Here is a 23,460-nt window from a genome sequence, read left to right on the forward strand (position 1 = left end):
ACACAAGCAGATATATAATTTGAAACAAATGCACTTTAGTATTTGGCTTATTTTACTAAAAGTACTTATGTTCTGGGGCACCTGGGTGGATGTCAGTTAACTGCCTTCAGCTCAGGTCAGGATCCTGAGGTCCTGCAGTCAAGCCCTGTGTCAGGCTCTCTGTTCAGCAGGTAGTCTGCTTCTCCCACTCCTTCTGTGCTTTCTCTCTCTCTCACATAAATAAATAAAATCTTTAAAATATATGTAAGTACTTATGTTCTGGAACTGAATTAGCTGCCAAATTGACTTACCTATTCATTTTTGTAGGCTACAGTTCATGAAGAAAATACAAAGCCCTGACTTTTTGACTTTGAAAATACAAAGAGCTGGGAAAAAATTTTTAAACAGCACAAATGGGCTACACAGGATAAATAACAACAGATATAATTTTTTGAAAGATTAGTAGTTTTGGGGTGCCTGGTGGAGCATGCGACACTTGATCTCAGAGTTGTGAGTTCACATCCTATGTTGGGTGTAGAGATTACTTAAAATCTTTTTTTAGGGGTGCCTGGGTGGCTCAGTGGGTTAAAGCCTGTGCCTTCATCTTAGGTCATAATCCCGGGGTCCTGGGATCGAGCCCTGCATCGGGCTCTCTGCTCTGCAGGGAGCCTGTTTCCTCCTCTCTCTCTCTGCCTGCCTCTCTGCCTACTTGTGATCTCTGTCAAGTAAATAAATAAAATCTTTAAAAAAAAAAAAAGTTTTTTTAGAAGGCTGCCTGGCTTGCTTAGTAGAATATGTGATTCTTGATCTTGGGGTCATGAGTTCAAGCCCCATATTGGGTGTAGGGTCTACTAAAAAAAAATTTAATTAAAAAAAAATCGTGAAAAATAAAAATAAAAATTAAGCAGTTTTATTTCTACCCTGAAATCCTATTTAGAAAAACTACACTGTCTTATAAAATAATATGAACTTAGCTTTTTACCAAATATCTGTCTATATGGCTGAAAATTTGTTTTGAGATCTATTCAGTTGCCTTTCTCAATTTATGCTTGCTTTTTCATCTCTCCTTCAGATAACATAAGATATTGAATAGCATTAGTAACTAATAGTAACAAAGATAGCATTCAGATAACTGAATATAATCTGATATTTAATTATTGCACAATATTTGTATATTTCTCCACATAATTACGTAAAAGTTTAACACATATCTAGGGGTGCCTGGGTGGCTCAAGTCTGTTAAGCGTTTGCCTTCTGCTCAGGTCATGGTCCCAGGGTCCTGGGATTGAGCCCCACATCGAGCCCTGCATCAGGCTCTCTGCTCCACAGGGAGCCTGCTTCTCCCGATCCAGCTCCCCTGTTTGTGCTCCCATGCTCCCCACCCCCAACCCGGCCCCGTCAAATAACTAAGCAAAATATTTTTTAAAATTTAACACATATCTAAAACATGCATTATTTTTGACTAGTTTAAAGCTTGTGATTGCCTAATTTTGTCTAAATGTTATTTTCTCAAAAATGCAATTTGAACTATTGCCTGAAGAAGTATTTTGCATTTTTTTTCCTTCCTCTTTCCTTTTCTCTCTTTTATTACAATTTCTTAACTGAGGTATAGTTGACACACAATGTTAGGTGAGTTTCAGGTGTCCAGTGTCACGACTGGTCAAGTGTGTGCATTCTTCTGCACTCGCCATGAGCGTGGCTGCGATCTGTGACCGCACGTGCAATGCCGTCACGGTTCTGCTGCCTCGTGTCTCCCACTCCCTCTCCTCCAGCTTGTCCATCCCTCACCACCCTCCCCTCTGGCAACCATCAGCTCTTTGTATCTATGAGTGTTTCTTTTTTCTTTTTTTTGAATTTAGTATTAGTTTTGAGCTGTTTTTTATTAAGTACACAGTCTTACTTTGGCCCATACTTTTCCATGTTTCAGAAAACACGCATCAGCTATCGAAATGGAAACATTTGCAGTAGGCATATTATAACTTTTGGATTTTATCTTTATTTAGCTACAGCTCCTTCCATCCACATCTGGGATGCAGTGAACAAGCAGACTTTATCTGTACTGAGATGCTACCATTCAAAGGGGGTGTGTTCAGTCAGCTTCAGTGCTACTGGAAAGCTATTGCTGTCTGTGGGGCTGGACCCAGAACACACAGTTACTATCTGGAGATGGCAGGAAGGTAGGGTTCTTTTTCCTTTTGTAATTTACAAAAACAATAAGTATACTAGAGTAATATGAATTCTCTAGCATTTGCCTTACCTTAGTGATGAAACCATTTTTTATTTTAGCCTCTACAGTACACAGCTGATGCTACTTTTGGTATGTTCCACTTAAAAAACTCAGTGAAAGCAGCTCACAAAACATACATCAATGAAAGTTATTACTACTATATACAATTCACTGCTCTTTCCTTTCAGTAAGAAAACATATGTGAGTCTCTTTGCAATTATTATTTGGTTGGTTATGGAGGGTCTTAGTCAAGGATGGAAACAAAGTATATTGTGATAATGACCATCAAAAGGGTAATATTACTTAACTTTAGACAAAACTTTTCTATAGCTTATGTCTAGCTGCTATAAAAAGCGAAGTTCACAGAGCCACACAGAAGAAAGTAAGCTGTAATTTCTAAAATCTGGCATGGGCCTTCAGTGATAATAAAGCTCCCATTAATACACATACCCCTTGAGAAAATCCGTCAGAAGGACCCTTTCCACAGGTCCTATGATTGCTAGGTAGCTGTGCGAGGGGCATGCTACCTCATAAGTATTTGTTTTTTGAGCTATATATTTTGAACAACTGATTGTGTAAAAATTGGCATCTTATACTAACCTCATTAATTTTGTTGTCCCAATCAGGTACCAAAATTGCCAGCAGAGCTGGTCACAACCAACGTATTTTTGTGGCCGAATTCCGACCAGATTCAGATTCCCAGTTTGTCTCTGTGGGAGTCAAACACGTGAAGTTCTGGACACTGGCAGGAAGGGCTCTTCTTAGCAAAAAAGGGCTCCTGAGCACAGTGGAAGATGCCCGGATGCAGACCATGCTTGCTGTTGCATTTGGTGCAGTATGTCTCTTAAAATGCATGTGCTAGCGTATCTCAGAATTACAGAAATTGGACTACTTCCAATTTTCTTTCTTTCCTTTTTTAATATTTTACTTATTTATTTGTCAGAGAGCGAGCGAGCACAGGCAGGCAGAGTGGCAGAGGGAGAAGCAGGCTCCTTGTCAAGCAAGTAGCCCTATATGGGACTCAATCCCAGGGATCAGGACCAGAGCCGAAGGCAGCCACTTAACCGACTGAACCAACCAGGCATCCCTACTTTCAATTTTCTTATTTTAAATAGATAAGCCACCATAACCTTCTATGGCATTGTGACCCACTAATCATTACCTATGTCCTGGTCATGCATACATTTCCCCTTTCAGAGTCTGATACTTTCAGAAATGAGACAGTGGGAAAGAAAATTAACGAGGGTGAAGGATTTAATGCAACATTTGAGTCCTGAGGCCATTGCCATTCTTAAAAGCTTTCAATAATTTTGTCATTGTCACCCTAAAACTCCTAAAATTTCTGTCCTCCTAGTTGTTCCTCATAATCCTAAAGATTGGTCAGAATACAGAAAGATGAATCAGGAAATGTTATTTTCTATTGTTTAAGGTGGTGATGGGGTTTATTTAGGATTTCCTTTGCTTTCTATCATCGTAAATCACTGCCTAGCACATAGTTGGAAGTGCTCTGGGCCAGTGCTGCTCACTCCACTCACTCAGCTCACTCTGAGGAGGAAGGAGAGCACAATTCCTGGCCCGCACAGAGTGTTCTAGAGAGCCTATCCCGCCCCTCCCCCATCCCATCTGGGCTGACGGATCACAGTCCACAGCTTTCCTTTAATACTCGGTACCCTGCCCAGGCTTTTTAAATCCTTCCGTGCATTGAAAACCTAAGTGGATTTCCTTACTAACATGTTTATGTGGGTATGTAATGTGAAGAAAATTATACTTTTAGAAACTTTAAGCACATGTTTTCGAGAAAAAGACCGTTGTAAATGTGGTTGTACCATGTCAGATTTCCGTTGAACATTTTGGGCCTTCATTACGTAAGACCAGTAATCACTATCTAGCAGGAAAAAAATCACTCATTCATATGCTTCTGGCATTTAATTTGTCTGTGTAGATTAATTTTCTTCCTGGATAAAATTTCTTATGTAGCCAGTTGCCTATGCCCGACAGAAAATAAACTCGAAGACTAAAATGTTAGTCATAATTGATGGAGGTTTGAAGCAACAGTACGATCAGGGTGTTTCGTTACATAGCGAGACGGGTTTATGTCCGGTCAGGCTCTTTTTGCACATCCTCTTTGCCAAGGGGCTAAAAGCAAGGGAGGTAAAATACTGGTTTCTGTACCTGAAGCATTCACATTCTAGCTGCAGGTAAGGCAGGGGTTCGTGATGCTTCTAGATGACAAGTGTAATTAGTGTTATCTAAATATAAGGCACAGAGAAGATGCATAAATGCTGAGGAATTCGGAGTCCCATTAAATCGTTGATGGGGCGGCGCCTAGCTGGCTCAGTCCCTGGAGCGGGCGACTTTTGATCCCCCTGGTCAGGAGTTCGAGCTGCACGTTGGGGGTAGAGAGGACTTAAAAAAAAATTGTTGTAGGGAAATTAATATACCAACCATATAGCATTCTCAGAAAGATTAAAGAAAACCTTTGTTTTGTTGTAATTCAAAATTAAATTTCCTATCGGTTCTTTCCTTATTGTTTCTGGTGAAAGATCTGATGCCATTGGCTCCAACAGTGAAGCTAAAAGGGATGACAATAGCGCAGGATACAGAATTTCTCCAGTCTTCACATAAAGGAAGTAGGACTGCAATCTTCAGAGTGATCTAAAGTGCTATTACTTTTGGCACCTTATCAAATTTATCTTATTTTGTATCACATTGACTTTGCTATTTTAAGATGCCATGGCAGACATTAATTTCATATATAACTTCATGAATTAGTGAAGCTTAAAAATTCCCACAGCTTTGTCCTATTCATGAATTCTATACAGTTTTACTTTCCGTGATAAAATACCATCCTAGTGAAAAGTTACTTTCACGTCCTGTTCCTACTTTTCTTTTACTCTCAGTGACTAATGACCTCAAGTTATTTCTCGGGCAGCTGAAGGGAAGCAGCACAAAGGGATGATATAAACCAGAATGATATTTTAGAAATGGACGGGACTCTGGAGCCTGAACTCCCTCATTTTACACGTAAAAAAGTGGTTCCTCCTAGAGGTTACGAATCTTTCTGAGGTCAGTCCAGTGAACGTGCAGCAGAGCCGCACAGCAGGCCGTGACAAAGCCATTAGGGATTTCTGGTCCCTGCCCATGGCTTTCCCCCAAACCTCCACTGGGCCAAGTGGGAGGGAGGCCACACTTATGGTAGAGAATTGTGTTTCATCTCTATTTGAACTTTTGATGAGTTTATCTCCCCCTTCCCCACTCCTTTTCAGAATAACTTGACGTTTACAGGTACTATCAGTGGAGATGTCTGTGTGTGGAAAGATCACATTTTGTGTAGAATCGTGGCCAGAGCTCACAACGGGCCTGTGTTTGCCATGTACACCACGCTGCGGGACGGCCTTATTGTAACCGGCGGCAAGGAAAGGCCGTGAGTCCTTCTCCTGTGCATGGCCTCACTGTGTGTCTGTGTATTGGGCTTGGCCTGTGGTTTGCAGTTCATTATTCTAGTTCTTTCTAGAATATCCCCTCTGCATTTCCTCCTGTGCTTCACTCTTACTGCCTCTGATGTGCCTTCTTGTTGACTCCTAAGTGCTGGTCTTTAAAGTCACTTGCAGTTGTTTTTCATACTATATAGAAGCCTAGACCCCAGTAATCAGGGTAGGAATTTCTTTGAGGTAGTAGTGAGGCACACAGAGAACTGATTTTCGTCATGTCTGTATCCTGTGTACGTATTTGCTAGGCCAGAGGGGACCCGTGGGAGAATCTCTGCCCTCACACCCAGGATGCACCTGGACCGCCTGCTCCCTTCTTTGTCTGGACGGACACTTGCTGTCTCAGCAGAGGATGAGAGGATGCTGGAAACAAACTGCCTTGTTTGCGTCTCCTTGAGGCAAACTTGTGACATAAAATGATGTCATACAGGGCTTCAAAAATTTAAGTCTGAGGAAAGGCCTTTTTCTGACTGCTTTGAAAACCTCCCAGAAGCCAGATACTTAGAATTGATTTTCTGCCAACATATTCATGTGAAAATGCAGTGTTTATGCGTCCAGGCAGTACATTTCCAGAAAGGATTGAGAGAAGCCTTACGGGTATGAAGCACAAATGCAGTAGCTTTTGTCTTTCACATGAAGGAGACCATTATAGTACATGGGCATGTTTTTGTCCCAAGACAAGCAGTTCATCTCACAGATAGAAAATAAAATTTTACATTCTTCAGATTCCCAAGTGAAAAAACCATAAGTGGGCTATATTCTGTCTTTTCCATATTACTCTGATGCTGGGGCTTCCCACACGCCACACAGTCTGCACACCTCTGCTTGTGGGCAGCCGCTGAGTTGGGTGGTTTCATCACGGGAGGAAAGGTGCTTACCTTTTGGCCGTTAAAAATATCGTCTATAGCACAGCATCTGTAATCTTATTATCTGGCCTTACATTTTCATTATCATTTTAACGTCACACATTATTTTACACAATTCCTTAATCAAGAGAATACATTATGTAGGGGGTGGGACCTAGGTAAGATTATGCTTATGTCAGAAAAATGAAGTAAAATCAGTTTAAACTGAATGAAGTACCGTGTATCTTAAAATTGCTGTAAAAAGTTAATATTGGGGCCTTTTTTACCCTATTCTGCTTATAATTTTTTCTATTCTGCTTATAAAACTTATTTGTTTCAAAAATTATTTGGAATAGCTAATAAATGCTTATTTTGGTTTGGGTTGTTACTAGGTCAAAAGAAGGAGGAGCAGTCAAACTGTGGGATCAGGAGCTGAGGCGATGCCGCGCCTTCAGGCTCGAGACCGGACAAGTCACTGACTGTGTTCGTTCTGTGTGCAGAGGCAAAGTAAGAAGGATGTTCCTTGAGCCATTACGGTGCAGCAGAAAGTAGAGGACAGTTATTCTTGGGGTTCTCTCACCCTCTGGAACTTGATGAATGATAGAAAAGATGAGTTTGCTTGTCGGCCTTCCTCTGCCTCCCCTGCTTCCGGCGCCGGGCCAGCCAGAGGATGGGGCGGGGGGCGGGGGGCTCTTCTCAGTACTCTAGGCCAGTCTCTGTGTGTTCTTGAATCTGCTAGTTCAGCTGTGGTAGGCAGAAGTGGAATTTCTTGCCAGTCAATGCATTTTGATTAGAGCAGTCTTTTTTTTTTTTTTAAATACTCTCCCCTGCAACATGGGCTTAAACTCATGACCCCAACATTGAGTGGCTCACTCTACCAACTAAGCCACCCAGGTGCCCCATCTGTTTGTTTTTTTTAAATACCCATTACCATAAAAAATGTTGACCATGCATGAACTTGCAGTGAGTCTATTTATAAGTCATACACATGTGTTATTCTCAGTCCATGTATTCGTTGGTTAAACTTACCTTTTTAAAAATTTTTATTAATTTATAATGTATTATTTGCCCCAGGGGTACAGGTCTGTGAATCGTCAGGCTTACACATTTCACAGCACTCCCCATATCACATACCCTCCCCAGTGTCCATAACCCAACCACCCTCTTCATACTCCCCCCTCCCCCCAGCAACTTTCAGTTTGTTTCCTGAGATTAGGAGTCTCTTACGGCTTGTCTCCCTCCTGATCCCATCTTGTTACATTTTTTCCCTCCCTACCCCCCAAACCAGTCTCTCTCTGATTGACTTATTTCGTTCAGCACAATACCCTCTAGTTCCATCTACATCATTGCAAATGGCAAGATTTCATTTTTGATGGCTGCATAGTATTCCATTGTGTATATATACCACTAAACTTACCTTTATTTATACTTCCCCCTTAACTAAAATCCAGTACTTCCTTCCTGTATCCCAGTGCACTTACACCTCCTTGGAAATCTTCAGCTTAAAATAGAGGCCAAGTTCAAACTCTGACTGGCAAAGCCAGGTGCTGGGATACTAGAGCACTTGTGAAAGATCACATTTCTTTCAAAGCACGTGTTCTTTTGCACGGACTCTGCCAGGCAGCCCAGCCCAGTGGTCCTGCGGGTGTGCCTCTAGTCAAAGGAAACCGCAGGAGCTAAGGCCTGACTTGTTCCTAGAGCAGTCACAGCAGAAAGTTCTCTGAAAGGAGGTCAGTAGGGTCCTTCTTAAGTTATTGAAAGCAACTGTTGTAGTACATTAAATGTATTGGTCCCATTTGTGTTTTAGGGCAAGATCCTAGTTGGGACAAGAAACGCAGAGATCATCGAAGTTGGAGAGAAAAATGCAGCATGTAATATTCTAGTTAATGGCCATGTGGACGGACCCATTTGGGGACTGGTGACACATCCTTCCCGGGATTTTTTCCTTTCTGCTGCGGAAGATGGGACAGTGAGACTCTGGGATATTGCTGATAAAGTAGGTACAGTTTTCTTTCTTAAAGTTAGAATTTCTAAGGACAGTGTAAGTCCTAAATTGCTAGCACTTAAATAACTATTTGAGAATTATATTAAGAATTTTGAAAAGAAATTGGTTTACTTTATAAGTACTCTATTTAATGTAGTTCTCTATGACTCTTGGTTCTTATGCAGAAGATGTTAAACAAAGTGAATTTGGGACATGCTGCCCGTACCGTGTGTTACAGCCCTGAAGGGGATATGGTGGCTATTGGAATGAAAAATGGAGAATTTATTATTTTACTGGTGAGCTCTCTAAAAATATGGGGAAAGAAGAGAGACAGACGGTGTGCGGTCCACGATATCAGGTTAGTCAACAAGTGGAATAGAATTTTTAGTATGTACATTCTTAAACGACCCAGGTCACACGTGGAAACCGGTTCTTGGTGCCTGTAGCATTTAATGACACCCTCCACTGTACGCTGGAATGTGGCTGTTCGTTTGCTCGTTTACTGCTTGCTGCATTATCTGTCCACTGGCACCAACCATGGTGCCTTATAACGGCCTGTACTTGGGGAATGTTTGACGAGTTAGTATCACACTGGGCGTGTCCAGCAAGTTGATTCATCCAAGAATTATGTTCCACTGTACAGAAGAGAGCCATCTGTACTTTGTAAGTTGTCAACCTGGAGAATTAAAGTCGTAACCGCACATCTCAACTGAATATATAGTCGCTCAGTTAATGAGCACTCATCAGCGTACTTGGGTGGCTCAGTTAGTTGAGCGCCTGACTTCTGCTCAAGTCACTATCTCGGTCCTGGGACCAAGCCCCTTGGTGGGCTCCCTGCTCAGTGGGAAGTCTGCTTCTCCCTGTTCCTCTGCTGCTCCCCTCTCAAATGAATAAAATATTAAAAAAAAAAAAAAAAAACTAATACTCCTCAATATGCCCCAGACTCTGAATTCTTGAATGTTTACATTGCAGTGTGTAAGCTTATTTTGACAATGGCTACCATTTACTGAGTACTTCTGTGTGATCAAGATTTTTGAACCCAGTTGTTAAAAGCTTGTATTCTTTTCATTAGTAAAACCCTTTTACACATGAAACCTTCCTCAGAATTTCAATATATAAACTTCCTGCAGGCCCATTTTCCTAAAGAACCTCAACTGAATTGTCCCATACTATTTCCCGTGCCCACTAGGCACGTGTTTGTCTTTTAAGATAACTCCTAAACTTCAGGTAGTGTCACTTCATCTGTAACCTAAGGCAAATTAATCTGGTCTGTTTCCAGATGAAGGAATCCTATCTTGGTAAATTTGGTGTATTATATAACTGAAAGAGTTACGTATATGTTAGTGGCTTTTTCAAAACTTAGATCTTTTTAAAGGAATCAGATGAAGAATCAGGAGCCATTTAAAACTGTAGTAAAATGTAACTTTCTGTTTCATGTAACACACATAAAATCTCAATATACCAATCAGTTGTGTGTATTTTGAGTAAATCTTGTATCTTTGGGTTAATCTACTTAAGGCCAGATCACACACATACTTGTGTTTGAGAGGCAGAAAGCAAGTCACTGGTTTTAAATGTTTTTGGGATTTAATGTGGGTCTAATGCATCTTTCACGTGTTTTATTACCTCTCCAGATTTAGTCCAGATTCCCGGTTTCTGGCAGTGGGCTCTAGTGAGAACTCAGTGGATTTTTATGACTTAACATTGGGCCCCACCCTTACCAGAATCAGCTACTGCAGGGACATTCCCAGCTTCGTCATTCAAATGGACTTCTCTGCAGATAGCAGGTATCTCCAGGTATGGTACCAGTAACAGAAAAGCCAGTTTACACAAGCTGTCTAATACTGTTAGTGGACGCATTTACAAATGAGTTTTAGGGATGCCTGGCTGGCTCAGTCAGCAGAGCCTTTGGCTCTTAAATCTCGGAGCTGTGAGTTCGAGCCCCACACTGGCCGATAACTTTCTGAAAAACTCCTGAGTTCCAGAGCTTCTGAACTCTTGCCTTTATTTACTCTTCACTGTTTCTGCATTAATATCCTGTTCTTTCTAGTCCTCTTCTCCATTTTTTCTAACAGGTTTTTGTAGTCATGGTTAATATTATAATGTTAGAAATATAAATCAAATAGCACACTTTGCCAGTTATCCTATAGCCTTCTGATGTGTCTCTCACATAATGGAATTCTTGTCCCATTTTAACATGATACAAGGTCTCCACTGGTTGTTATAAACGACACGTTTATGAAGTGCCTTCAGGAAAACCTGTTACGGATCAGGCCACCATGGATAGGATCACTTGGGCTACATGGACTAGGTAAGAAGTGACTGAAGGTCAGCCAGGAAAACTGCGAAATCCTATTGCTCAACAGTTAGAGCCACTCCACTAGGGAACAGTAGTTGAGTTTTATGTTTGCTACTTATCTTGAATTCTTCCTAAGAGGATGATGACAGGTTTATGCTGGAACTTCTATTCATTGAACACAGTCCCATGCTTTATCAAAGTTAAAAGCCTTTAAAGAGGCCCTGATAATTTTCTTTAACATAGTCGGTTTAATAACAAGCAATAAAACCACATACTGGCTACTATTAAGCAATTGTATTATCTAAAGGAATGCTATCTTGCAGTTATTAGAAATGGAACCTTATCAATTTGTTGTTTAACAGGTAACCATGAGTAGTCATCTTTTGTAATCCATCAAATTCCTAAAGCATAAGCATCTTTTAATTTTAAAGTAACATAATTAAGTAGGGATTAATTAACAAAAGACCTTTTCAGCGTGGTACATCTGTTTGCTATGGTGGATTTTCTTTAATTCCTTCCCTCTAGTATTCTAGGGGATGAAGTTATGGGGATCTGGTCCAGACACACTGAGAAAGCCAATGTCAACTGTGCCTGCGTATCTCATTCAGGAATCAGCCTTGTAACAGGAGATGACTTTGGCATGGTTAAGTTATTTGACTTCCCGTGTTCTGAAAAATTTGTAAGTTTTTGTTTGGTTTTGGTTTTTTATGTAGCTTTACTAGTTTAGATATCTGATCATTAGTACTTCTTCCCCCATAATGTAATACCTAAATATGTTACCGTCTTCTGATTTGGAAACATTTATGTTCCTAAAATCTTTTCAAAACTTCCTAAATCCCTTACTCTGAAGTAAAAGCTTTTAGAAATCATCTCCCCATGCCAAGTAACACCATCTTTGCAAACTATCCCAATAAAGCTGTGATTAGCCTTTTTATCAAACCTTTTACTCAGTTACGAAGTTTCAAATGCTTTTCCTTCAAGGAAAATGTTCAGAGTGCCTGGAGACCTCTGACTGCCCAAATTCGGTGCCAATCCATTAACTAACATTAGTAATGCTGGCTGTGGCCCAAACTGCCTACCTCTCTTCACAGCCCATGACAGAGACCTAGGGTCCCAACATCCTGAGCTTTCTCGTTGTTTTTCAGGCAAAGCACAAAAGGTTCTTCGGTCATTCACCTCATGTGACAAATATTCGATTTACCAGCGGTGATCGGCATGTTGTTAGTGCTGGAGGTGACGACTGCAGGTGAGTAACATTCTCAGCCCAAGAAGAACAGACTATCTTACTAGTTATTAAGAGATCTAGTATCATCTATCAGGTGACAGACTCTGCAAGCCAACAACATAGGAAGGGAGCATAACTGGCCAGCTCAATGGAGTCTCATACAATGGCAATATGAAATAAAAGGAGTTAATGAAAAATCGTATACATTTATGATTTGGAAGCTCCTTAAACTTCTGAAAATCTAGAAACATAATGAACTCACCGCCTTTTTTTTTTTTTTTTTTTTTTTCCTTTCCTGACTGCAGTTTATTTGTCTGGAAATGTGTACATATGCCTCACTGAAAGATATGGACGCCGAGAAGACTCTATATAAATTAACAGCCTTGAGAGACCAGAATTACAGAAGAGAAAACAAAACAAAACAAGAACCAAACCTTGCATGGGCAAGTGGTGCTAATTTAGGATTGTAACAGGGATAAATGCCCAGAGTCATCCAAACAGAAGAGAGATAAATTCAAAATATTTGCTGTATGCACTGGATAACTGTCCATAATCCATACACTGCCAGACAATTACTTTACAAAAGGATTGAATAAAGACTTGGTGAAAGGCAGCCCCTCATTCTGGGGGAGTGTGCAAACTTGGCAGACCTGCTAGGGAGGCTTAGGGGACAGCACCTTTCAAAAAACAAAACCTTAAAAACCCAGGTTGCTTAATTTTCATCCTCTCTTTAGCAAAACTGTTTTTCTTTTTTAGGATTTACATTTTATTTTCAAGGTTCATTATTTAATGACTTATTTTATCCTTGTGTTTACATAAGGAAAGGAAACACACCATCACCCTAAAGGATCACAGTTTTTAAATGGCAAACATTATTTTCCCTAATGAAACACACACACGCTTTACTGGAGAAGATAATGCTACTTAAGCATCGATAAACCTCTTTTTTAATAAATGACATTTTTTTCCCTGGCAGTTTCACATTCAGGAACAAATCCCAAGTTAATAGTATATGATAACTACATTTTCATTTTTGAGCTGTTGATCCTTTTCAGAAGTCATCTCTATAACTGAAAAATTAAAACATGATTATAGCCTCATGACTGAAAAAGTAGTATGAGAAGAGTCCTTTCCAGTGGTGTACAGGTTCAAGTTTTAGACAGCAATAGTATTTAACCGGGAGAGCATACTGAATATTTAAAGATGTAGTGTAATAGAAACACTTGTTTAACATGTAGACTGAAGTGTTCAACATCACATTTACAAAGCTAAATAATTTAGTAGCTCTTGAAATAAAATTTTTGTAGCTTTTTTTTCTACTGGAAAAGTTATTCATTAGATGTATGCCACCCCATTAGGCTGACTTCCAAAAGGAATGAATACAGGTCCACTTGTAAAACGTGTCCATTAAAGTTCCTTTTTGGTGGAATAGGGCTTAACTCTTAGATATTTATCCCTATTCACTTTAATGCTGCCAAAGACCAGTACCTGCCGTTCAGGAATTTGCTGTTTAGCCTGTCCATAGTTTCCTAAAGATGGGAGATTATGTAGATTACTACTTAAAAATCTATTTTTCTAAGTGTGAAAAAATTTAAGATGCTCTACTGGTCCTATGAATTTTTATTTCAATGTGTTAATTATCTCTATATAGACCCCTCACAGGTTTCTGGAAATCTCAGTCTGGTTCAACCCGACGTGAAGACTCCTGATACCTATTTTTTATGCCCAACATCTTGTAAATACTGAAAACAGAAAATGGCTGAACTATATCACGAAAGCCTAACCAGTGATTGAACATGGTCAGTTTTAAAGCTCTGAATAGTAGTTGTGTCTGAAGACTGATTAAGGCATTAAGAAGCTTGATACATAAGATCATATTCACATCAATGGATTCTCCTAAATTAAGCCCAAATTTAGAATATGCTAATATTAAATGTCTATTCATGTGTATTATAAAGAGCCATTCAATAAATTAAATTCCCCTGAACCACCACTCCCACTCACCCCCTCCACCTTTGAGCCTGTTGCAGTTTCAATTTTCCTTCTGAGCCAAAGCTTCCCAGCTTTTGGGTAAGGAGAAATTCCATTTCTATTACAGTACATGTAGAAACACTAATTACAACCTTAGGTAAATGATATAGGACAAAAATGCCTCTGCTGAATTCCTCCGAGTAGCCAGCCTTAATGTCTGGTCAGTTTCGCGACTAAAACTCACATTGATTTTAATTAAGTTCTCCCGCCACCCACCTTGTTTATTCCAGCCATCAGCTAAGGGAAGATGAATAACCATGACAGGTTATGAAGATTTTGACACAGATAATTACTTTCGTGTGTAGTATTTTAAGCTCCTGAATTGGTCACCTGAGGCTCTGGCCCCTTCAGTCCTGTTTTTGTACAGAAATATGTGACAAGAGTGCGCCATACCTGCTAGCCACCTTATTTCCCTCCCTCGTTGCAATGCTTTTTGATGGTGGTTCATTTTAAAAATTTGTTGGATAACTTGGTCTAGAGTTAACCTTAGCTTGCCCATAAACCAGAGCAGCTAAAAGGTAACATTGAACTCTTAAATGTGTTTCCAGGCAGTGTTTATTAAATGGCAAAAAATATCTGACTTCAGCATGTAACTGACTTGTAAAATGGCTGAACCAAACCATTTAGGCCCCATTTCCCATTTACGTTCTTTGTAGTGGAATTATGAATGTCATTTATAGTGATACTAGAAGTCTAAATTTCTAGAAATACAACTTAAGATGCTTTACTTCTTTGTAGAAGAAATTTAAGTAGCACTGGAATGAACAAATGCCTTAAATTCAGAGGAGTCCACTTTTTAGAATGAAGCAGAATGGTCATTTCGCCCCAGCCTAACTTTGTGAGAGCTCTGTGTTCTCCTGTGCACTTTCCTCTTCCAATGTTTCAAGTTCTTAGGAACTGGCACAGCAAAGTGCAACTTATAGATGGTTTAATAACTGGTTAATTCTTTCTTCCCCCAGTGGAAAAGCAATGACCACAAAAACAACTGCTCGTTTAGATGCTCTTAAACATGGACTTTTTTTTTTACACATTGTTATCCCTCAGATATATAACAAGTCGATGAACTTTTTTTTTCAGTTAATTTGGTCATGAGAATGTTTGAGTCTTTATCTCTTTTGCATTAATTTGATCTGTTCTAACCAACTTCTAGCTTATTTTTTTAAAAAACTGCTGTACATCAAGTCCTTAAGATCAGTGATCCATTGGTTATATAATTCTAAAACATCTGACACTTTTGCCTTAACTATTTAAAAAATCACACTGTATTGACTCAGTAGTCAAAAGTTTAGTCCTGTTTTGCAGTTTACCCATCAGAGTTCTGTAATTAGTCATTTAAAATATACTATTTAAATCTAATTTTTACATTTTAAAAATTTTCTGTGGTTCTGAAAATGTTATTTTTCAGAATGTGAGATATATGTACAGTTGTGATAATCTTGTGAGTTCAAGTCTGTTTTCTGATACCTTCTGTATATAGCATTGTAAAAAAAAAAATTTTGTATAATTTTGTGATAATGCAGCCCCAAAATATTTATTTAAAAAGTGTATGTTAATAGTAAATGAAAGCATTTTAAGGAACTGTCCATCTTTTTTGCATTTGTCATTCCGTTTTTACCCAACCCATCCTATCCCAGATGGCAAGAACCATCCACTGAAGCAGCACCCAACCCAAGACACCTGTATGATCGTGCTTTCAAACTAAGTTCACTTAAAAAGTAGGACTGAATGACTATTTTAAGCTGCCTCCACACTTTGGGCTGCCACTCTGTTTTCACAGTGGATAATCCTTGGGAAAAGGGAATAAAAATCCAACTTTTTAGAATAAGGATGCTCCTCTCACTCAACACAGAGCAACACTGTAGCCCCAGTACGGACACTACCACCACGGGGTAAATGCTGATACTTGAAATAGCAGTGTGCAAACACGCCTCAAATGTTTTAATAGAATTTAGCTTTTCCTTAAACGGTCTTTCCACAGTCAAATAACACCCCAATGTTAAAACCACTTAATAAACTTACAAACTTGAAAAATTAGACACTTCAGATAGGCAATAAACTTCATTATTATGAAAGCAATATATTCCAAGTTTCAAAGGTTTGACAAGTTTTGCAGAATATTTTCACCAGTAGATGGAAATTCCAGTCTTCTGCCAAGTAGGACAGTCATTCACTGAGTAAACAAAAAATTTTAATTAACTGCTTTATGTTCATACATACCCAGCTAAGGAGTATTTTCACACAATATTTGTTCTACAGATGTACAATATGTAAATACCAGATTTTTACAAAATTATATAAAAGCTACATAAAAGATAATAATGGCATGTATTTAAATTTATAGGCCATACTAAAGCTTTCTGAAACTCTCTTCCAATGATTTACATTACTGATGCCAAAAAAACAGACGTGAGATTTGTAAGCAGTGTATATACAGAAGGTAAATCTGATCTGGAGATCCCTAGGTGAACAAGCAATCACCGGTAAAACGGAATTTGGAAACATTTTCCAAGGACACTGTATAATTGAAACAGGTGACAAAAATCAAAGTGATCATTTCCCCCAGATCTGTAGACTTACAAATCTAAGAAACCATTAGAAAGACTTTTAATTTTTACCTGGTTTGAGGTCGAATCCATTTCAAGGCATGTCGTGGCGGCACAGTAATGGTGGGATGATAAAACGTGCAGTCGGGTCTTGTACACTGAGTGTTGAACCTGCAGTGCTAAATGCAAACAACAATCTCAACATCTGCAAAGCTAACAGCAATAAAAACAGGGCAACATGAGAGAAACATTTAATGGGGCAAGAGATATTTTCCATCCTAAAACCCTGACAAATGACCCCCCTCCAACACAAAATTCTAGTCAAAGATTTCAAAAGGAACCTCCGTATACAACACAAACTTCTAATCACCCTGCACACTGGCCCAACATCCCTTCCATCCATCGTACCCCGGACGCCCTCACGTACAGCCAGCTGCGGCTGGGGGAAGCGATGGCCAGAGCGTGCACTCTGACCAACCAAACAGGAGGAGACCTGTCAATCGTCAGCACACAGAAAATTAGAGCCATCAGCGGAAGTACTACTGGACTTCATCATCTCGGTTTCTGACATGAGGTGGGGGGAAAAACCCACCACAAAAAACCCACCCACATGCTTAGGGGTAGAGTGGAATGGAAACTAAGCAAAGGGAAGCTTCCCCCCGAGAGCCTAGAATATTAACCTGTTTCAGACCTCTTCTCTTAAAGGACCAGATGGGGGCTCATACAACTAAGAACCTCAACGTCTTAAAGACCATAATATTAACTCTAACAAAAACAGAGACTGGGGTTAGGGGGCAGGAGAAGACCATGGACATACGAGATACTCAATTTGCTAGTGCTTTTACAGGCCTCAGAATTGAAAAGTTCCCACTAAATTGTTTTTGGGAAAATGAAAATTCTTACTTTTGGATGATAGAAGGGACATTCCATTTTCTTACAAGCAGGGAAATAACGGCACAGTTGACTACTAGAAGGTGATGCTGGTGTTGCAACTGCTGACAAAAATAAGACTGATCAAAATTTGGCAAAATAATTTGTAATGCAATCTACTGATGTTTTTATGAAAACCATTTTAAAAATATGAGAAGATTTATATGTTCATTAGATAAAATACTTCAGAATGATACCAAATAGGCACATTTGCTCTTTAAAGTCTAGTTAGGTTAACGGATTCTGGCATGATAATTTATAAAACTCTTACATTTTTTTTTCTTTAAAACAGTTTATAATCACAAAATATTTTCCATTTTTTACCTACTATAGTAGTGCACAATGTCACTAACCTGGTTTTGGAGGCAGTACTGGAATTCTTCTACTCATATGAGTGAAGGGACAATCTGGCTTAGTACATTTTGCATCATATTTACAATTTGGATGAACAAACAAACATTTTTCAGCAAATTTACAATTGGGGAAGGCTCTATAAAACAAAAACAGTTTTCACATTTATCCTCAGTGCATGATTTTTTTTTTTTTTTTTGTAGAGGCTCCTTACACTCTATCACTACTTGTTTTGAGAAACAGAACAGAAAAGAGGGAAACTCAAATTTTTCTTCAACTAAGCTCTATGTCCAACTTGGGGCTTGAAATCACAACCCAGAAATCAAGAATTGCATGCTCTACCGACTGAGCCAGACAGATGTCCCGGGAAGCTCAATTTTTAAATGAGGCCAGGCTTGGGGTGCCTGGGTGGCTCAGTCAGTTAAGCTTCTGCCTTTGGCTCAGTTCATGATCCCAGGGTCCTAGGATCAACCCCTGCATCAGGCTCCCTGCTCAGCAGGGAGTCTGCTTCTCCCTCTCCCCTTTCTCAAATGAATAAATAAAAAATAAAAAATAAAAAGTTTAAAAAAAAAAATGAGGCCAGATTTCAAAAAAGGACACAGTAATCTATTCCAAAGTCTAAAGCAATAACAGATTTTCAACTCAAACCATGACCCTGAAAGACAAAAGGGTTTTTTGTGTTAAGAATCATACCATTTCCTCTGCTAGATCTATGTTTGCAATATGAAGTAAACTCAACCTACTGAGCATAATATACATGCAACGAACTGCTCCAAAAAGACTCATTCTGTGGTCTCCCTCCGTGTACATCCATATTATTCTCACACCCAAACTTCCTTAAAGGAGTCAAAACATGGAGTTTTGTTTTGTTTTTATCTAAAAGCCATTCTCAAAGGTCATGCCATCAAGTCCAAAATGTTTTGTCATTAACTGTAACTAATTTTGTCCCCAGTGCCTTAGAAGCTGTGGATATTGACATGAACACAATGCATTCAAACCAGTGCAGTTATAGAACTATCTCCTTAAATGTACAGAACCCTTCTCTCATCTCCCTGCTCCCCTAAACACACACACATATATTACACATGGATGCTATTCTGGGAGGGCAATGGTGAAGTGTCATTGCATTCAGTTATACGAATCAACCTTGTCCACAGAAAAGAAAAACAGAATAAGATCCAAGATCCAGAAATTAACCCAAAGATCAGAGTCAGCCTGCTGCAGCTACTCACTTGCATGGTGAAACAGGATGATGGTAAGCACACTCATCCCCATTTTTACAGGCAGGCCAGTACTTGCAACGCTCCAGAAGTTTTTCTGGTTTCTGGACCACACTCAGTTCACTCATCTCAGCTAAAAAGGGGAAAAAAATTAAAAGTATCTCATTAATTATGATCAATTCAGTACATGACACCTTTAATACATTTCCTTCAAAACCCAGTCTTAAAATCTTATGTTCTTCTATGTCACAATCATACAAAACAGTTCAATATTCTAGTTAACGGAGGTAAGAGTCTGCTAGAAAAGGTCACCAGGAAGGGGACTGCAGTTCTCACTGTGAGAGGCAAACCAGAGAGAGATGCTGCAACTACAGCCAGAGTTCTCACCCTAAACTCCAATGCTCAATATTATTTCAGAGATGAATTAAAATATGAGAGAGAGAGAAAGTGAGAGAGAGGAAAGAATGTCCATAGGGAACCAATAAAATGAAATGAAAACTGCAAACACAAGGTGAAAAACAAAATGAACCAGGGCACCTGGGTGGCTCAGTCAGTTAAGCATCCAACTTTGGCTCAGGTCATGATCTTGGGGTCCTGGAACCAAGCCTAGCAGGGAGTTGGCTTGAGGATTATTTCTCCCTCTTCATCTGCCCCTCCCCCTCCGCATACTCTCTCAAATAAATCGAACTTAAAAAAACCAAAACAAACAAAAAAAGAATGTGAACAAATACGTTCAGACATTTTAAGTGATACATACACAGAAGTGTTCGCACTCACTGAGGTATACACAGTTTGTTGTTAAGTCCAGATGGTAAACTCACATCAATATGAGGAAAAGGTTTTGCTTACAATGGGTTACAATGGGCCATTACCTACAGCGACCCACCAGATCACCCATCAGTGAGCCTGGCTGGGTGTGAGATGATTGGTGACCGACAGCCTTGGTGAGGGGAAATAAAGGCGATAAAGCAACCAGGAGAGCAAGTGTATGCATCATCCATAGGGCTCACTGCCTGCTACTCCCTCGCGAGGTCATGTCCAATGACAATGTCAATTACTAGGGTGTGGGAAAGTGGGCCCCATGTTGCCAGATTGTTTCCTGATTCAGAGAAAGCAAAAAACCATTTTATATGACATACAAAGTTTAAATCCGGGCAACTAATGCCCATTTAAAAATGTAAAAAAGCCAAATAAATTCACACCCAAAGGCGATAATGACCCGCCAACTTCTGGACCAAGACATCCCAGCTTAAAAAGAAAAAAAAAGAAAGAAAAAGAAAAAAAAACAAGCATCATGGGTGTTAAAAATTAGGATTCACATTCCTAATGACAAAAGCAAATATCACTTCAACCACATTGCTCTAGTCCTCTTGCCTGAGATCAGGCAGTTCAAATTTGGCTCTGTAACTTAGCTGAGCTAGAGACTTTGGACAAGTCTCACCTAGTACCTCAACTTCAGTTTCCTTATCAAAGCAAAAAGAAAATAATGTCTTCCTTAGAGTTTTATGATTAAATGGAAACAAAAATACAAAGTAGGCAACCAATCAAAACATAACAGGGCAGCAGCTGATATTCTGAGAACTTACTGATCTAGTGACCCAACCTCAGTCTTCATCATAGGAGAACAAGGCACACAAATGCAGGCCTGGAGCCCAGACAGGAGGACCATCAAAGGGCTACTATAAAACTATGCCAGGGGCGCCTGGGTGGCTCAGTCAGTTAAGTGTCTGCCTTTGGCTCATGTCATGATCCCAGGGTCCGGGGATCAAGCCCTGCATCAGGCTCCCTGCTTAGTGGGGAGTCTGCTTCTGCCTCTGCCCCTCCCCTCTGCTCATGCTCTCTCTCTCAAATAAATAAAATCTTGAAATTTAAAAAAAAAAAAAAAAAAAAAGAACACAACTATGTCTAATATATAGTTTTCTGTGCTACTTTTAAAATAGTAAATAGCTCCAGGATATAAAGGCATCCTTAGTCTCCAATAAAATCCTTGCATGCAGTCTTCTCCAGTTTTAAGTCTTTCTAATATCCTGCCTGCAGGAAATCTGTCTTACCCTCCTCCTAAAGAACATACTTTAGACTATGATATACACATGGAAACCCACGCCAAATGAAAGAAGTTAACAGAATACCCAAGGGCAGATTGGCTGGAAAATGAAGTAGTTAGATACTCATGGGCAGTATTAAAGAAGTTAAATACTTCATAAGGAAACATTATCTTCCTAATGGAAATGTTAGGTCATATATACAGAGGTCTTGATTCTGGTTTTCCCCCAACATTATAACCTCATAAGCCATTAAAACTTTTCCTGTTTAAGATGAGGCAAATTCACTTTTTATTCCAAGCTATAAACCTGCGCTGTTATTTCACTGTTATTCAGTCTCTTGGGCCTCGCTTACATTCTAACCACTACAAAGCTTCATTCTTGAGCAGCAGCTAAACGCTGAGAGTCCCAGATCAAAGCACTGGCACAGGAGGCTCCCCGCTCATCCGCCTGGCCTCCAGAAGGGCTAAGGCACTTGTGAAACCAAGACAAGTAGTCTAATGTGTTATTTACTGGGGGCACTCCAAGGACATATACACCAATAAAGCCTAATATGGACATCTACATTTAAACAAAGTAAGACCCTAACTTCTTCTCTCATGTGAGACAAAATACACAGGGTCAGAAATCTGTACTGCATAACTATGGTAATTCTTAACCACCTCGGTTACCATTTAAAATTTTTTCTTCCTTTTTATAGGGTCAGACTTTCAATTCCCTCCACCAACCAAAACTAGGACATTAGGGGCACCTGGGTGGCTCAGTGGGTTAAGCCTCTGCCTTCGGCTCAGGTCATGATCACAGGGTCCTGGGATCGAGCCCCGCATCGGGCTCTCTGCTCAGCGGGGAGCCTGCTTCCCCCCACCCCCGCCTGCCTCTCTTCCTACTTGTGATCTGTCAAATAAATAAATAAATAACATCTTAAAAACAAAACAACAAAAAAAACTAGGACATTACATTATTAACTCAGCCTAAAAAGTATTCAGCTCAACAGCAGTATCTCCTCACTCACTCACGATCTCCCTCTAAAGGCTATTATATTTTTAGGAACTGAAAAAGGTATTGACTGCATCTTCATGTCTCTGCCAAGACTGACTTGGAAAAATACCGAAACGCATTACTGTTTTTTCTTTTGATACTATTTTTTTTTAAGTTTTAGTAATTGTCTCCCCTCCCAATGAAGGTGTTTTTCAACATTTTACAAGGTACAAGGAACGTGACTACCATTCTCTTGTCACAAATGAAAAGGTCCAGCAGTATGTGCACCTGACCGTAGGTCTGGGGAGAGAACAGCCAGTGGTAACGATCCATCTGCCTAAAAGCAGGCTGTGATCTGAGGAGTTCATCTCGTTCCTACTAAATACTATTACTTAATTTAAACACAAGGCTTTGCTAAACTTCCAAGCAGTATCTCGATAGATTAGGTGAGAAACTCCTTTTAAGGGAATTTCAAAGAGGTATAAACAGAATCAAAATGCAAATTCATTTTTCTGCCAATTATAAGAGACTATTACTGTTACAACAAAAGGAAAGTAACAAGTATACTTTCTAAAGGGAAAAAGGAAGCAAGGTATGAAGGACGATGGCTGAGCCTTTCATAAGCACGGTTCCGAGTACTTTGGCTCTCAGGGCTGAAGCCGACCATAGCACGGGAGCCGGGAGCCCATACAGAACACACGCACCACAGTCTCACATGAACTCATTTTGTCTGAGAGAAGAAAAAAGGCCGCTACTGAATTATAAGAGCAAGGCCTCTACCCAGAATTCACCCCAGGTAGAGAGACCGGGCCCAGATTCCCTGCACAATGACAGCACCCTGGAAAGGGAAAATCTGAGCTCTCAACACACCATTTGGAAAGCTACCATCTGGGTCATCGAGCTGCCTGCCCGTCAAGTGCAAGTGCTGTGGGTGGAGGAGACCTCTGAGTCCCTTGTTTGAGGCTGCAGTTTGGTTTACAGGTTTCACTCCTTCAAAGCACATGTCCTCCTCTTGATCTGACATGTATCCTGGGGGGCTGGGGACACCATCCAGCGTCACTATAAACTTGGGACTTGCAGGTTTATCTGGTTGTACAAGATCTCTGCCAGACAGATAGAAAATACCATAGAATTAGGGAAACAAACACAAAACGCTGAGCCTCCTACAGTGCTCTTCAGCAGAACTATCGCTCCCTTACTTGGTGGTGGTCTCTTCAGTAGGAAAAAACCAAACACACAAACTCGGTAGGCCTTCCAGGTATGGCCGGCTTGGCTCCTGCCAACACACCATGGCGATGGCCAGTTGCTGTGGCGGCAT

General features: G+C 40.0%; 2 protein-coding genes across 17 annotated transcripts in view; one reads left to right on the forward strand and one right to left on the reverse strand.

The window, feature by feature from the left end:
* Window positions 1–15,787, forward strand: part of EML5 (EMAP like 5) — a 170,212-nt gene extending 154,425 nt beyond the window's left edge. For 4 of the 5 annotated variants that reach the window (XM_047736562.1, XM_047736563.1, XM_047736564.1 and 1 more), the window contains 11 exons: window positions 1,983–2,156; window positions 2,833–3,041; window positions 5,473–5,630; window positions 6,932–7,046; window positions 8,347–8,535; window positions 8,709–8,881; window positions 10,158–10,320; window positions 10,731–10,834; window positions 11,348–11,501; window positions 11,968–12,068; window positions 12,353–15,787. In XM_047736562.1, coding sequence (XP_047592518.1) covers window positions 1,983–2,156; window positions 2,833–3,041; window positions 5,473–5,630; window positions 6,932–7,046; window positions 8,347–8,535; window positions 8,709–8,881; window positions 10,158–10,320; window positions 10,731–10,834; window positions 11,348–11,501; window positions 11,968–12,068; window positions 12,353–12,389 — 1,577 coding nt within the window. In that variant the 3' untranslated portion in view covers window positions 12,390–15,787. Of the gene's footprint in view, window positions 1–1,982; window positions 2,157–2,832; window positions 3,042–5,472; window positions 5,631–6,931; window positions 7,047–8,346; window positions 8,536–8,708; window positions 8,882–10,157; window positions 10,321–10,730; window positions 10,835–11,347; window positions 11,502–11,967; window positions 12,069–12,352 lie in introns of those variants that run through there. The other variant, XM_047736566.1, reaches the window with a different exon arrangement.
* ZC3H14 (zinc finger CCCH-type containing 14) overlaps window positions 15,241–23,460 on the reverse strand; it is a 50,847-nt gene continuing 42,627 nt past the window's right edge. For 4 of the 12 annotated variants that reach the window (XM_047736578.1, XM_047736575.1, XM_047736572.1 and 1 more), the window contains 6 exons: window positions 23,013–23,245; window positions 19,135–19,255; window positions 17,905–18,041; window positions 17,525–17,616; window positions 16,694–16,800; window positions 15,241–16,248 (listed from right to left, as the gene is read on the reverse strand). In XM_047736578.1, the coding sequence (XP_047592534.1) occupies window positions 16,242–16,248; window positions 16,694–16,800; window positions 17,525–17,616; window positions 17,905–18,041; window positions 19,135–19,255; window positions 23,013–23,245 (697 nt within the window). In that variant the 3' untranslated portion in view covers window positions 15,241–16,241. The remainder of the gene's footprint in view (window positions 16,249–16,693; window positions 16,801–17,524; window positions 17,617–17,904; window positions 18,042–19,134; window positions 19,256–23,012; window positions 23,246–23,460) is intronic. The other 8 variants (XM_047736583.1, XM_047736581.1, XM_047736579.1 and 5 more) reach the window with 3 other exon arrangements.

Source organism: Lutra lutra, chromosome 7 (genome assembly GCF_902655055.1).
Source record: "Lutra lutra chromosome 7, mLutLut1.2, whole genome shotgun sequence".
NCBI classification, from domain to species: Eukaryota; Metazoa; Chordata; class Mammalia; order Carnivora; family Mustelidae; genus Lutra; species Lutra lutra.